General features: G+C 40.9%; 1 protein-coding gene across 2 annotated transcripts in view; it reads left to right on the forward strand.

The window, feature by feature from the left end:
* Positions 1 to 17658, forward strand: part of HECW1 (HECT, C2 and WW domain containing E3 ubiquitin protein ligase 1) — a 183577-nt gene that overhangs the window by 155260 nt on the left and 10659 nt on the right. For both annotated transcript variants that reach the window (XM_010581800.1, XM_010581802.1), the window contains 3 exons: positions 11005 to 11103; positions 12502 to 12631; positions 16740 to 16886. In XM_010581800.1, coding sequence (XP_010580102.1) covers positions 11005 to 11103; positions 12502 to 12631; positions 16740 to 16886 — 376 coding nt within the window. The remainder of the gene's footprint in view (positions 1 to 11004; positions 11104 to 12501; positions 12632 to 16739; positions 16887 to 17658) is intronic.

Genomic DNA, 17658 nt, shown 5'->3' on the forward strand with positions numbered 1-17658 from the left:
GGAGAAATGTAGTCACAGCATCTAAGCAGGAGGTCTGCAAACAGCCATTACTCCTCTTCACTGACTGAGTATAGTGCTGGGGAATATGTGCCCTGAATTACTCATTTATTTAATTTTTCAACTGTTGTGGCAGGCAACCTACATACAGCCCAATACCTGTTTTATTAAGGGAGTCAGAAACACCGAGTTTGGTTTTGGGCTCAAATGGGCCAGTTGTGTGGGTCTGTGTTTTGGGGGAGGAATGAATTTAGAAGACCAATTTTGCAGCCATCATGAAGGAGCCTGTTTATGCTAAATGCTGAAAAATCATCCTCTTAGAAATCAGATCAGATACAGCATCCCAGAGTGGGGCATCCAGCAACATTCAATTGTTTTTAAAATTAGATGATTACCTCTTTGCCTCAGTTTCCATCTGAAGAGCTTTCCTAGTATGTAATCAACTTGAAATCCATTTGATGTACACTAATGCTCTGAACTGCTTTGAAATTCTCAGATGAAAGGCACCATAGAAAACCAAAGCATTTAATGTTACATTACACTATAAATTTTAATTACTAGCCATATCTTATTTTAAATAAATTATGCCTGAATGAGAAATTTTCAAGCACTATTGTAAATCTTCTGGACAAGAATGATATTAAAATAAATACGCAGCTGAAATAATTTTATAAGACCTTTTCACTATGTGAAAAGGGTATGTTACTGAAATGCCTTCTTGCTGCTGTACTGTGATCTCTTTCAATGCCTTCTGTACTTAAGTAAACTTTGATTTTCCTATTAAGTTTGATGTATGGCTATATCACATAGAGCCTGCTTCAAGAGCTGGTTAATTATTTATTAAGGGTCAGGAGGAATTGGAAGATTAAAGGCAAACCAAACTGAAGGAGAAAAAAAACATTCTCCCTAACTGAGCTTCGACAGCAACCATTTTTTTAAAAAAGGTTCTGCTTTATATTTACCTTATTCTTGACTTTCTGTGTCTTACTGGAGGATTTTTTTCAAGTTCTTTTGAGGACCTGAATGGTGACATCACATGGGTTGAAAGAAGAGATGTCTCTCTCAGTCCTTCCTCCTTTTCCCTTCTCTGAATCTCATAGTGCCTAGCACTGCTTCCATAATGAGACTTTGGTTTGAGGGAAAGAGGGGTGTTCTGTTTTGTTGTGTTTTTACAGAAGTCATCTTTATGGTTTTTTCCCTTGCTTAAGGCCATTTAGTCTTTTGCAACACTGTGGATTACATTTGCCCAGAGGTGGGGGGCTTCACGTGAAAATCTCTATAGTGTCTCCACCTTGCATGTGGTAGAGGAGAAAAGGGTAAAATCCACACTATGTCTGAGCATGTGGGCCTGTAGGGAAGCATCAGGATGGACAGTGATCGTGTGTTTATTTGTAGTGGTGAAAAACTCTCAGGGAGTGATGAATGTCCTCATATCTCTTGTTCCAGCCACACTGGAATGGCAAGGCTGAGCTGTCACTATGAAGTATTGCTCAGTCATCTTTGCCCCTCCTTATTTCTCACTACATTTATTCAGGCTTTGGTAAGGTAAAGAAAAGTCAGAGCAGGGTGCAGAAATTCCCGAGCTAACCTTTTTTATTAGTAAACACAATTCATACATCAAAAGAAAGACTGCTTGCAGAGCAAAATTGTTTTCAGTAAATCACCCAAATTCATTTTGGGTATTTTTGGGTAGAAAAGGTATTTCTCTTAGTGTAGGTCTTTCCCTGGAATATTTAGAAAGTTAGACGTTCCATTTCTCCATTGAAAATTATTCTTCATTTCAGTATGTTACCTTAGTCTTACATTAAAATGCAGGAAAAGGTAAGGTTAAAGATTTAAATTGATCTGATCGGAATGTATTTAAAGGGAGAAGGGCACTGTCAAGTTTGTCAGTTTGCCCCAACTTGGGACAGGAATATTTTTCAAAATCTCAATAAAATTATGGAGGATGAGAAAAATCCTGACCTGTCCACCCTCTATGAAAAAAAATGTATTGAATAACAAGAATACAGAACTGTAAATTCAGTATCTCATGTCTGATTGAAGGAAGCTTTTTACATTGTGACTTATGACTTGCATTCTGGAAAAGACAGACTAGAAATTGGAATTATTTAATTGTATTGGAAAGATTCATAAAGGAAAAGTAAAAATTTTCTTGGACTTCAGAACAGCAACGCAAAGGTCCAGGTCTGCTGCATTCTTCATGCTCCCAGGAGAGGATCAGAGCTGTCAGTTTGCAGTGGTATTAGTAAAAAATGGAGGTGTTCAATGATTTGCAAAACCAGACCTAAAATAGACTGCCAAACAATTAATAGCATAGCTGATTTCTAGCACACAGATTTCTGAGTTTACTCAATTGAGGAACCTCATCCCGAGAGGCAGGGATCAGTAGCTGAATTGCAGCACAGTGCAAACCCAAGTGTACAGCTTTTGGACTGGGGGGTGGTAAGTCCACATGGCTCTGCACTGCAAATGTCCTGTTTGCGGTTAGCTCAAAGATATCTGCATCAGGCTTCATCACGTGGTGTAAACATTCCTGGGTGCTTACCAGTGAGTTTATGATGAGCAGTCTCTCTTGTGCTTAAATACCCCAGACAGAGCAGAAAGCATGTCCCTCCTTTGAGAATAAGTCAGTTATTGTGGCTTCAGTGTTTGTAGTTAGCCATTGAAGGAAAATGTGCAGTCATTTGGCTTGTGCTTTTATGGCCTTCTTGTCTGGCAGATGACTAAATCTATGGATTTTCCCCTGTAGCTTGACTAGTTTGTTTCAACACATGGCAAAGCTATGGAAAGCAAACATAAATCATGCAACATATAAAACTTCACCAATTCATAGGTTTAGAGTGCCTCACCACCACCAGCTTTTCCAAAAGGTTTGACTGAGAAATCAAAATCTCTTGATAAAAATGCTCTTTTGCTGGCTTAAAAAAACAACCCTTGTGCATCAGACAGTTAATCCATAAGGAGCTGATCATAAACTAGAGCTGATTCACAAAATTATGTATCATTTATAGAAGGTAGCGAAGTAAAAAACGTAAATAAACTAAACAGCTAAAACGGTGCTGGGACTCAGAGGACTGTGATTCTATTGCTGTCTCTACCACTTGTTTTCTGGATAACATTAAATAAGTTATCTTATGTTCGTACTTAAGTTTTCTCATTTGTCAAATGAAATATTGGCACTGATCTCCTCTGTAAGCTGCTTTGAGATCTGCCAGTCAAAAATACAGTCTAGGATCTGGGAATCACAAAATGTAGAAGTTTGTAGTCTTCTAGCCGGTAGTTCATACCTCAGCCTGCATGTTCTCTGTAGTTACTGGGCAGAATTGGTGGAGGCTTTGCCAACAGTCTTACAGGCCAGTGTGGTTTATCCATTGTACCAGCAAGAGAAGCTAAATCCTGCAAGCAGCCTGGTTTCTGATGAAGCTTAGTCATGTTTGTGCTGCCGTATTTTGCCAGGGCTTCTCCCAGAAGAAGATGATGGTACATTATGGTCCGTGAAGTTGATAGCTTTGCAAGCAGAGATGGCTGCTCCAGCACTCAGCCACGCTCCTCCTCCTCTCCTCTTCCAAAATACTACATTCATGCAACTTCTTTGTTGTTGGTGAAATGACACATAGCACAGATTTCTTGTTATAGAGAGACTGTCTACTTTATTAATCTCCTTACTAGTTTAAAGACAGAACTGGAAATCAATTCTCCATTTCCTATGCTTGGAGTCTCTGGTGCTCAGACATCCCATGACACTGAGGCTGATGTGCCTGCGATGACTCCACACAGTGGAATTCCCAGAGCCGGATTTGCTCAGTTCTGTATCTGCAGTAATAACTTCTGACACAGTTCAGCTGACGTGCAAGGAGCCAATGCAGCTACCTTGGCGTGGGGCTTATTAACTTGGATGCAGTGCTGTGCAAATGCAGCTGTAACTGTTTGTGTGAGCATTTACCTGGAGCCATGGTGTGCCTAAACTAAGGAGTCCTCCTGAAAGCAGCTGTTTGATAGATTGTGTTGAAGAGAAACCTGAGGGGATGCTGTGAATTTCCCTTATCTACAAGATCTTTGCCCCTCATTTTTCTGGGTAAAGCAGAACAGCCTGCAGCTTTCCTGATAAAATCATGCTTTTTTCTCTGTGACACAATTAGTCTTTTAACCTTTCCTGACAGTTCTTCTGTGGTGGCTATAGCCAGGATATAAGGAAGCTGAAAAGACATTGTGAGTGAACATGCAACATAGCTAGGTTAGAGACAAGGGAAAGACTTGAAGGATTTTATTAGATTAAATAAAGAAGTAATAAGGTTTACATTATCTCATTCTTTTTCAGCTACTGGTAAATTAAGCTTCAGTTTAGTTGCTAATTCAGGGTACATGAGCTCTGGAGATTTAGAAGGACGTGTGTAGGCACTAGCTCTTTTTCATGTGGTTACTCTTTAGTACTGAGAAACAGAAATGTTGTGTTCCATTTGCAGATGAATCCAGAAAATAAAAGTAGGGCAAGCACTTACTGGAGTGTCAGTATTGTACTGGCCTTTTGCAGCAGAAAATTTATGCACAATTTAGCAATAAACTGAGAGGTTGACTCACATAAACATATTCATCATCTGAAACACAGGTGCCCAGCAAAAGTAAAAACATCTAAAGGAGGGCTGGCAAGAGAAGGCTCACTCCTGTAGATCTTCACCTGAGGAGAATTACCAGTTCGGGATTTGAAGCCTAATGGAAATTTAGTTGTACCAGGTTGCTTTCTCTCTGAAAATCAGTTTTCATCCCTTCTTTTTTTTTTTTAATTTCAGTTCTTGGGTGATCCACGTATATTTCACACATCTCTGAACACCCTTTTTGTATTTTATGACAATCTGCAAGCAGACTTGCTGGATTGTTCCACTTTCCATACACTTTACAATTGGGGCTACTTAAGAAAGGCTAGTGCTTTCTTAAATGAGTGTTACAAATTTCCTTTAAAATATAATTAAATCTCATATGTTTTATAGGAATAGTAAGCAGTCAGAGTATTATCAAAGAGGGACTCATGGACTATCCTCCTTCATCTTTTGATGCCTGAACAAAATGCCTTGGCTCTGAGTAGACTGTATCCTCTATTAAGTCCCAATAACATTTGCAGGGGCTGCAGGGATAAATCCCTGTAGACTATAACTATTTAACATCCAGCAGTTTCCAGCCTGGAAATCTGCACAAACAGTTGCTCCATGTCAGCACTCCTAAATATTTCCTTTCAGTTTTAATTTGGAAAATGGACTGAAAATGAAGCTTAACTGACAGAATTTTCTATGGTTTCAAAGTGAGGAAGTATGGAGATTCCACTTAAAAACTCAGTAACTGTCTGAAAACCTGGAATTAATTTTGACCATATATGAGAGAAGATGCATTTCAGTATTTAGAACAGAACTCAAAGGAGATTAAAAAGAAAACAACAAAACTTGGTCGGGTGGGTCATTACCATTCCTTCAGAAGAAGTGTGTGGGGATCCAGAGTAAGTTCTCAGGTGGGATGCCAGTGTGGTTAGATATCAGAATAGGCGGGATAAGTGCTGAGCGCAACATTGGAAGATGCAGCACATAGGTGACCCAACATTGTATCTTTGTTTCTCTGAGAATTCTTCATAGTAGAGATGGATATAAGAAAAGAAAAAGAGCCAAAAATAACCTTATTGCTCCTTATATTGGAATTCTCCTCCAGGACTAATTTAGCAATTATTTTACCTTTTCTCTTTAATGTGCTGAGACTTTGTGGACTTCTGTCTCCTGGCCTTTGTAAGAGCCATTCCTTTCATATTAATGACACATGAGCTCATCGGATTCCTGAACTGAAGAGGCATCGTGCTGGAATGCCACAGTGTCAACCTCTGAGCCTGCAGATGTGCATAGCAAGTTTGCCACAACACCAAATGACACGGTGGCAAAGAGGCGGTCTGCAAAGTTTGCAGATGCAAGTCAGATAAACAGAACAGCGTTAGCTATCCCAGCCTGCATGGCTAACCTTTCTGACAATAGATTGCTTCACGTCATCACATTAGTCCATTCAAATGTTCTGTCATTTATGTGAGTAGGGGTTAAATATGCACACCAAACTAAAGAAAGGTATTTGTTAATAAAGGCTGATAGAGGTGTTGATTTGGTCTACTGCCAAGGTTATGTGAAGATGATCTGATCTACTGCTAGGTTATTGCTCTGTAGATGTAGCTCATTACAGGACACATTGGTTATGTCCTGCGCTGAGCCAACACAAGGATATGTGCTACTAGCATATAAGCACACATCTCTGGTGCATATGCCTGACACACTGCCAGTTTTGCTTAAAATTTGTAGTGTATGAGGCCAGGCAGAGTTGCTGTAACCATCTGGTCAGCTTTTTTGCAAAATACACATTCTTAGAACGTTCTTGCATTAAAAAAAAAAAAAAGTTCTTCATTTAAAAAGTGCTAGTGCTGGTGATTCCACCAAAATTTAGAAATTGTGAATAAGTACGTTTTCCCCTGCGTGTTGTCCTGTCCACTCCCCCCACTCCCCCCAATCATGAGATTGCAAATCACAATATTTTAGGCTATAAGAATGAATTTTTAGTTCCTTTAATCAGTAGTTTCTGGCCTTCAGGATACTCAGGAGTGTCTTCATAACAATGGTGGTTTTAACTGTCCTTTTAAACAAGCTGTACCACAACCTGTTGAACCCATGATGCCTGGTTTCCTACAAATTTGGGTTTCATGGCTGAATTCTCTGTTGTCTAGTGAGATGCATGTTCACAGTGAAGCGTTTCCCATGACTGGGCCCTTCTAAATACTTTCCCCTTTATAGATTCTCTGGTATCTCTGTGGTTGAGATGAGGTCCAATCTCTCCCACTGTGGAAGGACTAATAGACTCTCCAGCTGCATCCACCTGCCAAATACCATTCTCCCTTAGAAGAGCTGCCAAGGGCAGATATCCTGTACCGCAGTGCAGCCTCATTTGTTCAACTTGTCTTTCAGGTAGCCAAAAGTTCATCTGCATGATTAAACAGTCAAAAGCTTTAAAACTGGTGCAACAGAATGTGTAAATTTGTCTTACAGATGAAAGCAAGTTTTCAGTAGTCTCATGAAAGGAAAACGATATTTTCAAATTTGATGTGAATTATATTCATCTCTCTTGAGCCCTTCTTTGACTATTTTTTCACAAGCTACTGCATCAAGAAGAGCACCCCTAAACCCAGCTGATGTGTTTGAGTGAGATAAGGTGTGCAGGATTTTCAGTCTTTTTAATACCACCAGGTGCTTCCTCTATTTAGGATTTAAAGTTTCTCATACCATAGCCAATTTAGCCCACAAGGCATAGTTACCAAAGCACCCCCTATAGAATGATAAAAACCATTCTTCCCCTGTACACTTGGATTACAATTTTGTCGAGGTACATCATTCTCCATCTGAATCCAAGGAAGGACTGTCATACAAAGTAGAGCTGCGTTCACTCAACCAGTTAAGAGAGAGTCCTGTAACAAGCGGTCATTATGGGTCCTGCCTTACTTTGCTGCTCTGTGATAAGGACCAGAGTAGATTAAATTTCCTGTGACTCACCTGCAATTGGAGGAAAATTTATTGCTTAGTCGCTGCTACAGCATATGGATTTGTCTCTCCCTGTGTACACAGACATGCAGTAAGCATGCAGTGTCCCACTGAGGAGAACGAGCCTGTTATTTTGCAACAGGCTGTTGTGAAAACAGACTGTTTCAGGGGCACCTGCAGCCTCCAGAAGGAAAGAGAGTTAGCTGGGTAGTGTGGAAACTTCTGCAAATGGGTCAAAGTGTAGTGTTGTTAAAAGCCAGAAAGCAGGTGTGCACAATGTCCTTTTTGAGTGGACGAACAGTGTCAATAGGCAGTCAAACCAGAGCAGCTCTCCTGCTCATTAATTCCATCTTTCGTTCCACCATTTCCTGTTCATTAACTCCCTCCTGCCTTTCCCCTGTCTACCAGAGCACGTTACTCAGACTCAATCATTGTCTCCGAAAGGGAAGGGTGTTGAAAGAAAGGGCCAGAGCAAGACCTCACATTCCCCACCTCGCCTAAGCTATCTTTCCTGCTAGAATAAAATCAAACAAGCATTTTACACTTCCTTGGAAAGGTAAATGTAAGTCAGGTTTAAGGAAGGTATGTGCCCTCCAGCCAGGATTTACCTTTGTGCTGCTTATTCCGTCAAGAAAACCTGTTTTTCTGAAGGGACTGTCTCACCCACTTCTGACTCTCACCCATGCTCTAAATCTTTCAGGAAGAAATAAACACAAAAGTCTGGTTTTGTTTTAACTGGCTTTTGTAAGGAGAGCAATTTGTTTCTTGTTCCTTTTTTGTAAGTTTTGATATATTTTAAGTGGGACTATTGTGCTGGGCTGATCATGGTGGCAGCTTGATGGACTGTATGGACACGCACGCAGATAGACTGTGTAGTTGTTCTCTGAGGACAGTAACAAACACCTCCCTTTTGATAGGTCATGGTTGACTTACTGTGGTCAGTGTTTGTCAGTGCACTGCTGGACCACAGGTCCCAGGCCCTGTCACAGAATGGACAAGGGGCCAGAGGACCTTCTCTTACACCACTCTTCAGATCAGGGTCAGGTATAGTCAGCCTCTGCAGAGGTAGCAAAGCTGTGTGCAGAGGAGGAAGGGTTTGTGGGCTGGAAAACTCACGTGCTTTGGCCACAAAGCACTGTGTCTGCTGAGGTGATACAGAGCTGCCAAGAAATACAGTCCGCAACGTAGCTTTTTTATCCATTGTATTGACAGGCACCAGGAGTGGCAACATCTTGTTAATTACTTCATCTCCTTTATCCCGGCCGGTTAGTACTGGACTTGTTTTCCTGCACAGTACCATTGCAAGGACTGGGACTCTGGAACCACAGTCAGGCCACTGGCTTGAGTGAGCCCTGGTGTGCCCCAGAGGGCTGCAAGTGCAAGGCCAGACTGGTGGACCACACAACCTAGAGTTGCTCTGCCCGTGTTTGCTTGGGCTGATGCGCCAGACTTAGTCCTTTTACACAGAAATGCTGCCTATGGCCTTTGGATGGTTTGATACAGTTCTGTCGTAAGGCACTGATTCAAATTAAACATTAATGGCTACCATAACACGAGCTCGTGATTGTAAACACCTTGATCGAGGTACACTATGCTTTCATGTCAGCTTTGCATGAATGCCCTCAAAGCCGTGCAGAAGTACAGAAGTGATACAAGCAGCAAGAAGAAAACTGACGCTGTTCACACATTCAGGCAATTTCTCAGCAGAAACAGCATTCTCAAATCCGTGAGACTTTTCTTGGCAATTTACTTTCAGCTTCACTTTATTCCAAATGGCTCCTGCCTGGCCAGCCCTGCACAAATAGTCATGGGGTGAACATTGCGAGGAACACCCGGTGCTCGTAGTATTTTCAGTCAGTGTTCACTTTCAAAATGTATCGGGATGGATGACGGTGGTGAAGAACAAAACCAAAAAAGCCGACATGCATTATTTAGGACAAACGAACTTGTTTATAGATCCTGAAGGTGCTATAAAACTAATGGATTACAGGCTCAGCATTTCTGGGATTTGAACTGTCTGGCTTCCACTGTGCTTTCATTGTGTCAGCTCCCCCTCTCTTCATTGCTTTTTGCTGGAAATATTGCACCGGAGCACAAGTGAAGTGAAGCAGGTCCTAACTAGACCCAACAGCTGCCTTTTGTTGCTGCTGTGGAAACAGCTGTAAGGGGGTAATATAATCACTTTTCTGTTACCAGTCAGCTGCATATCATAAGCACCTTTCTTGGATGCAAGGGACCCGGAGGCAGCTCCTGTGGTGATGTAAATGCTAATTGGGCCCAAAGCGTGCTATTTTGTGCCCCATTTGACATACTAAGCACTTGTTGTTCTGTCCCATGAGCATAAAGTTGACTGAACACATATTCTGTGCTGCTTTTATTATAGTGAGACTCACATTTCATTCATGTGCAGGAGGGGTCTTTGCACTGGTTCCTGTAGTGGAAGGAATGGTTTCTTGGCTTTTTGATCTGTTTCTCATTTTTTGTGCAATAAAACTTTACTATGATGTCAGTCAGCTCAGGCTTGGAGTGCTCACATTTGGGATGTTGGATTTTTTTCTTTTCCTTTTTTACAAATAAGCAAGTTTTGGATGGGTGATGGGGGTTGTTTTTACAAAAAACAAACTCACCTGGACTCACAGCATTTCTGGTTTTTCTGTCTGAGATTACTGATTTAAAAGCAGATTTGATGGAAGAGTAATAAGTCATAGAAGAAATCATAGAAAGAAAAATTTAACAGCTTATCATCACAAGTCACAGATCGTAATGGGCAGGGCACTATCTGAGTGTACTTGGAGCAGGACTAGAGATCGTTCTTAGAAAACAGAAATAAATGCAAGAGTATGTAAATACTCAAGACAGCTGAGCATCACCATTAAGAAAGTGGTCTGGGGACAACTTGCCTGAGCTTTAGATACTGATTTTCATATGTGTCCTTGGTCACAACAGTTAACTTACTTGAACTTCAGTTTCCCCCTATAAAGGCAACTCGCTACCTTTAGAAGTACTTTAAAGACCCACCTTGGAAGAGGTTGTAACCAGTCAGAAACTGGATATACTGAGTCACCAAATATCCTTTGCAGCTGCTTTGATAGTATGTTTTCTGCTGAGGTGGAGTATTACAGTATTTCACTGGCTAAATGTTGTGTCTGATGGAGTCACTCTGTATCAGAACGTTCAATTAAAGATCACAGACCGTGAGTCTTCAGTGTTTATTGGTTTGGCACAGGAGAGTATGTAACATGCCAGCTGCACGTATGGGTACTGTAGGAGACAGATCAAGAGAGATCCATTATTGATCAGAGGTGGGAGGGGTGGTGGTATCTGCTCAGAAAAAAAGAAATAAATTAATAAATGTAAGAAACTAAGTCAGAAACAAAAAAACAGTTGCTACCTGTGTAAGCTTCTGTGCTGAACATCTTGACTTACACTTCATTTACACTGCATTTTTATATCCCAGGTTCAGGTTCAGCGGTCGTATTCTTGGCCTTGCTCTCATTCATCAGTACCTCCTTGATGCTTTCTTCACAAGGCCATTCTACAAAGCACTACTAAGGCTGTAAGTATAAGCATGCAACCATGCAGAAACCATGCAGAAACAGTGATCCTGCAATGAGTCCTACAGAGGCGCAGATCCTTTTGGAGCTGCTTCAAGCACTCTGACCTTCACGTTCTTCCCGCTGTTAGTTGCTTGGTCTGTGATAGAAAACAAATGTGGTTTAATTTTTCTTTACTTTCTTCAAGAACTTGCCTTCCATCAATACTGACTATTTTCATAAAAATGCATAATAAGTATGATATTTAGGAACACATATTTAAAAGTACTGACCCATAATTCCAGAGTTTACTACTGATTAAAAGTTACCAAACTTCAACTATGTAGAAGACTGAAAAGCATCTTTGATGGAATGAAACAAAATAACAAAAAAAAAGAGGGAGGTCATATTAAGAAAAATACTTAATTTCTCATGCCTCACTGGTGGAGTAGGTTTTCATTCTAAAACACAACTTGGGTTAATTAGGAATGCTAATGTAGGTATAAACAATGAATGTTTCTTCTACTGTCTTTTATATTAGCAAGCAGAAGCTACCAGTAATGTATTAGTTTCAATGTCAAGTTTATAAGGTTAACTTTAATTGACAATCTGTCCCTCTAACTAATAGACTGCAGTAAGACAAGGTACATAAAATTTGCAGCAATAAGAAAAGCCGTAAGTAGTAAGTCAAGACTGCAATTAAATGACAAAGAGCAGAATAAAGCTTAGCTGAAATAGTTTATCAATTAAGATGATTCCAAATCAGCGAAGGTATTTGTCTTAACAGTCCTTAGAGTTCTTTCACATGTATTTAATTAATTTTTTTTTTAACAGTGAGTATTGCTGGGGTCCACACACTCATATCTGTATTGTATCTGAGCTAGTCTGGAAGTAGCCTGAAACCAAGAGTGCTCCCTGCATCCTTATTGCCCCTTTAGGGGGTTTGAAACCAGACTGCTCATAACATCCACCCGCCCTTTCAACAAACAAGGCCAGCTCCTTATTAGCAGAAGTTTAGGCTGCCTGGTCTGCCTTATGTCAGTCTTGTGTGCTCACCTTGAGGATGGTAGATACATGGAAGCAGCCAGGCACAGTGTGGTGGGGCCCATCCAGACTGAAGGTAAGCATGTGCTCTGAAGTGCAGGGCATCCTGAAGATTCATGTAAAATCAAGCCCCAGGGGTGCCTTCTGACAGCAAGTAGTGCAGGCAGCCAACAGATTTGGCCTTGAGCCCAGCCATGCAAAGCAGACAGTTGTGGAACTGCTTTAAGAGGGTCTGTGTAACAGGCTTTGATGTTAACAAAACCAAACAAACACCAGCTTTATGTTGGATCTTCAGCATAAAATAGTTCACATTCTTAGTAGTAAGACATCCTGCCAATAGTCATGGACCTTTTTCTTTTTTCTTGCCTCACAATCAGGCCATGTGATTTAAGTGACTTAGAGTACCTGGATGAAGAGTTCCATCAGAGCTTGCAGTGGATGAAGGATAATAACATCACAGATATCCTGGATCTCACCTTCACAGTGAATGAGGAGGTGTTTGGACAGGTGAGCACAGCTATGCAAAACATCTGAAAAGCAAATTTGAAGCTGACAAAGTTGAGCATGATGAACATCTTTCTGTCAGAACAGATCCTTTAGCCTTTCAATAACATTTTCTTCTCCTACCTTCTGTTTCTTTCAAGCCACCTGTTTCAATGCAGATGTTTATTCTTAGGGTGTATAATATAAAATACCAGCCCCCCTACAGGCCTATTGAGCCACACACTGATGAGCATGAGGAATTCTCTGAAGTGGAGTGCAGCTCTTCTCTCCAGGGTGTAGTTCACACAGATGTGGCATTTGGTGAATGCAAGCAATGTAACTTAAAGCTGATGTGACTGAAAGGGTGAGGGGCTAGGAGGGAAGAAAAATGTTTGGCAGGTGGTGTAAGACCTGGCAGTTCTCACCATTATTTTGTCTGATACCTCCCTGTTAGGTTCTGTGTCTCTTACTTACCTTGCACCTACTTAACAACTTGGTATGTACATCCATTTATTATGCTTTCTACCACTCAACTCCACCTTAGTCAGACAATTCTCTTTAACCTAGCTGATCTGGATAACTATAGCCTGAAATAGGGTGCAATCCTGGCTTAAGTGCAGACTGGCAACCAGAACAAGTGTCTCCTGTGGGATTCTTTGGCTTGCATTGAAGCCTTGGTGCTCTTTGCTGTTGTAACCCTTGCTAGATTATAACTGTCTTCAGAAAGCCTTGAAGGGACCCAAAGCAATATTCAGACCAAGATTAAGGACCTCTAAGGAGATACTGAAAACTAGAGAGGCTGAAGAACCAAGCTCACCAAGTACTGCAGAAGCTCAAGGGGTGGAAGTTAACTTGTGTAAGGAGCAGCCACACAGTGTCAAAGGGAGCAGAGAGATCCAGTGGAATATACAGAGAGTGGCTCTCTGCCCTTGAAAAGAAAGTTGACAGGAGGAGTTTGCACAGAGCTAGGCTGGCTCTGCAAGCTAGGGGAAAGTCAAGGCTAGTTTCTGAGGGGAGGAATTCTGGCCCTTAGAGTAAAAGGGCTGCTCAGCTGTAAGCTTCAAAGTAACAGAAAGCAAGCAAGACATCGGAGGATATTTTCAAAACTGAATTTAGTCTGCTTATAGTACAAGGTCATGAAGGATGAGCAGAGTCAAGGGTGGATGAAATGAAAAGGATGGGGCAGAAGAATTGACGTAAGAAGTCTCTGTAGGAACGATAACGCTGTTTTTCCACAGACTTAAATGCAGGGGGTTTTCATGGGCTTTGAGCTGAGAGCTTGCATGACATTCAATTGACAGTACAGTGATTTCCCTGGAAGGTATGGCTATATAAGACTAATACACAAAGACAGACAGAAATGTACAGACATATTCACAAAGACAGATGAGACAAATTTGTATTTACACTGGAAGACTACAAAGTTGAATAAGAATCTCAGCCTGAATTGCCCTGATGCATCTGAAGGTAACATTTGGCACGCTAATTACTTGTTATGCTCTCCCCAAAGAAAAGAGCTAGACAATTACATAGGAGTCTGTTGTGGAAGATAAGAGATGGCTCCAAAGAGAACTGAGAAAAATCACAATCTGTTGTAGATACTGTGATCTGAAAGCAAAAGAACACTAAAAGCCAGATTTTGATGCCAGTTCGCATGTCTAGTACTTTATTTCATATGTACTAGACACTAACCTTGCTAGATCTAGTGATGGGGAAAAAAAATGATTGTCGCTATGAATTACGACTATCAGAATCCAAGAGTCCTAAGTGAAAGTGAGATTTTCCCCTTTCTGCAATTTGCTAAGTGCTGACAGCAAAATAACAAAGAAATCGCAGTCACGTTTTATGCTCACAGATGGATCCCAGTTGGAAATTCTTGCATGCCAAGAGTATCTGACCACTTAAATGCCATCTGAGCATTGCTTTGCTGGATACATGTGCAAGTGTAGATCGCAGTGGGAGCTCTGCTAATATTTGGGAAGCTGGATTTCAAGAGCTGGATAAGGGAAACAAGAAGTAGTGGTTCTTTGAGAAGCTGTGTGGTAGATGCGTTACAGCCCTTTTGTCCTGCTTCCACAATGACTTTATTATGAAGCAGTCACTACTACTTTCATTTTTTCTTTCTTGTCTCATCTCTGACGTGTTTTTAGCATTTAAGCCTTTTGGGCCAAATCCTCTTTCTTGGTACCTTTTTTATTAGAATTTACTACTGAGGAGTTCTAGCCTTCTTGCATACTGGAGCCTGGAGCACTACTGTAATAACAAAGATATGATGTCAAAACAAGCATTACACATTTTTACTGGTGGGAACTCGATGCCAGTTTGAGAATTTCACTTATAAGACAGAGAGAGGTGTCAGTTGCTTGTGACCCGAAGTATTTTCTCATGCTTTTACCGAGTAGAAAGTGTTCTTCCAGGCCTGTCTCCAAGCTCTGTATGTGAATACAGCCTGTCTCTGAGTCCTGGCAATTGCTCCAGTCAGGTAAAAGGAATGGGCTAGACTGGTTGAAATGTCTCCTTGCTACTCTGAAACCTAATTCTGAACTGAAGCTCACAGCTGTGGCTAATGCCTCTATGAACAAGAAAGAAAAAATAGGGACACATTGTTACTGATTGCCCATCTCCAATTCTAGATAACTAATTATATTTGAAATTATATGGATAATGAGAAATTGAAGAAATCACCAGCCTGTCTACGTGTTTGTGGGAAGTCTTGCGGGAGTTTTAGAACATCTGGACTTATGGTTGTGCTTAAAGCTAGACAATGTTTAGTCTTTGGTTTTGACAGATACTTCTTAATGCCGTACAGTCTTGAAGGATACAGCATGGCAGCTGGGTCAGAGTCTTACCCTCTGGATGATGCAGCGTTGCTTGCATAATGTTGGTGCAATGATTTATATTTGGGAATTTAACCTGAACCAGCTAAGAATTCCTAACTCATTACATCTGACCTTACTTGTTGTCGCTGATTCTCAACAAAGCTACAGATTAGATGACTCATTCAGTGTTTCCATAATTCATGTTACAACAGGTCCCTCAAGCAAAGTGACCTAAATACTATATAAGCTGTGTGCTGTCTGTTGGGCTAATAGATAATAATATAAATAATATGTAAATAATACAAATAATGAATATGTATTCCTGCATCTCATTTACTATCTGTGCTAGACGTCATTGTTAACAGCAGCAGAAAACTGAAGAGGAGAGCAAAACATTCTTCCTTTTAAATCCACTAGATTGAATGTGAAAATAATTGCAAGATAAATATTGTTTTCCGTCACATGTGAGAAGGAGTATGTGCTTGACAAGTAGAATCTAGATTGATTCCTTAAATCGCTTCTCAATCTTAAGCCTTAGTAACCCAAGCCAACTAAATTAACCATTAAAATGCAATGAAATGCAGTAGCTCTTGGTTTAAAAAAAAAATAATTATTTACAGTACAAACAATTCTCAGGTTTGGATGGGTGATACAAAACTGAATCCCACAGTGACTATATTTGTCATCTGTACAGGGTGCTGTACAGGTCTTGTTTAGATAGTGTATCAGGAGTATTCATTTTGTGATAATTTATTTGACTATTGGCATTTCTGAGTAAACACTTTTATTAGCACTTGGGGAATGGTAACACTTGTGGCCTAAGAAACAAGTAGATATCCCTTCCAGTTGGTGAAAGAGTCTGCCTATTCCAGTACTGTGATTGCCTCTCCATCCTATTGTTTCCCATACTGTTGCTTGGATAATCTACGGCAAGTGGCAAGTAGCAAGCTGGTATGGTTGTCAGCCTCTCTGCAGCTCCTGGGCGGGGGGAAAAGAGCGAAGGATGAAAAGATGGCGCGCAGTGGCACATTGTACATGGCTTATGGATGATGCTTTCCAAATCAGTCTTTGCTAGTACAGTTTGGAGTAACCTAAAGGTCAGTCTAGATTCAGCTGGGGATAAGGCTAGGGCTAGGGCTGAGGGGGTGTCCCTCATTATCCTTTTTGTTTCTATGTGTTCTACGGCAAATGGACAAGAGGTGAGGAGGCCAGAGTTTGTTACATTTTTCACTTACATTTTCAAAGTACAACTTAAATTTGAAACACAATGTGATCCATACATTGCTACAGCGCTATTTATCTTTGTTCTGTAGGTGACAGAGAGAGAGTTGAAATCTGGAGGGGCAAATACAGCAGTGACAGAAAAGAACAAAAAAGAGTACATCGAGAGAATGGTTAAGTGGCGAGTGGAACGAGGAGTGGTTCAGCAAACAGAGGCCCTGGTCCGTGGCTTCTACGAAGTAAGTAACAGAATGATGCTCCCACAGTCTTCCATTCCTCATCTGAATGAGGTGACCCCATGGTTAAACTATGCTTCATTGGTACCCTAGGAAATAGCTACACAGACATAGATGGCAAGGAATTGGAGTGCCTGGATCTGTAGAGATAGGGACCTTGAATATAGCATGTTTAGCATTAAGGGAGAAAGGAAAGAAAGGTGTATTCTGAGTACGATAAAGCATAGTGAGCAAGAGTTAAGAAAGATACTGCTTTCCATTCACATAGTAAAAGAAGCAGGCATTTGCAAATTTTGTTTTCCCCTGCTGTGATACAAAAGAAGATTGTGAAGAATTGTACACTTCAGTGAGGAGCTGGTGTGACTGAATCTTTAGGGACTCATTCCAATAAAGTTGGTCCTAGGATACAGTCAGCTATTATCTTGCTGGTATTCATGGATGCTGCTCCATTGCTGTCCCTGGATTTTCTAATTTATCTTTGCTGAAGACCTGGAACTGAGAACATCCTTCTGGCAGAGCTGCTACAAGGGCTGCCAAAGACTGGATGAAAACCTGTGGCTTTGCTGACCCACACATGTAGTCACCTATTCTTGCCCCTTACTAATCATATTCAAACATGTATCTTGCCCTGGCAGCTGCATAATATAAGTAAAAGCTGAGGGCTATCTCACAGAGGGAAATAAACTGAAAGAATGGCAACCCTGGAAAATGAAACAGCAGATAATAGACACACAGAATAATACTGAAAACTGATGGCTCCAAGCAGTCGTGCACT

The sequence above is a fragment of the Haliaeetus leucocephalus genome, unplaced genomic scaffold (assembly GCF_000737465.1).
Source record: "Haliaeetus leucocephalus isolate CR32 unplaced genomic scaffold, Haliaeetus_leucocephalus-4.0 Scaffold808, whole genome shotgun sequence".
Classification (NCBI taxonomy): Eukaryota; Metazoa; Chordata; class Aves; order Accipitriformes; family Accipitridae; genus Haliaeetus; species Haliaeetus leucocephalus.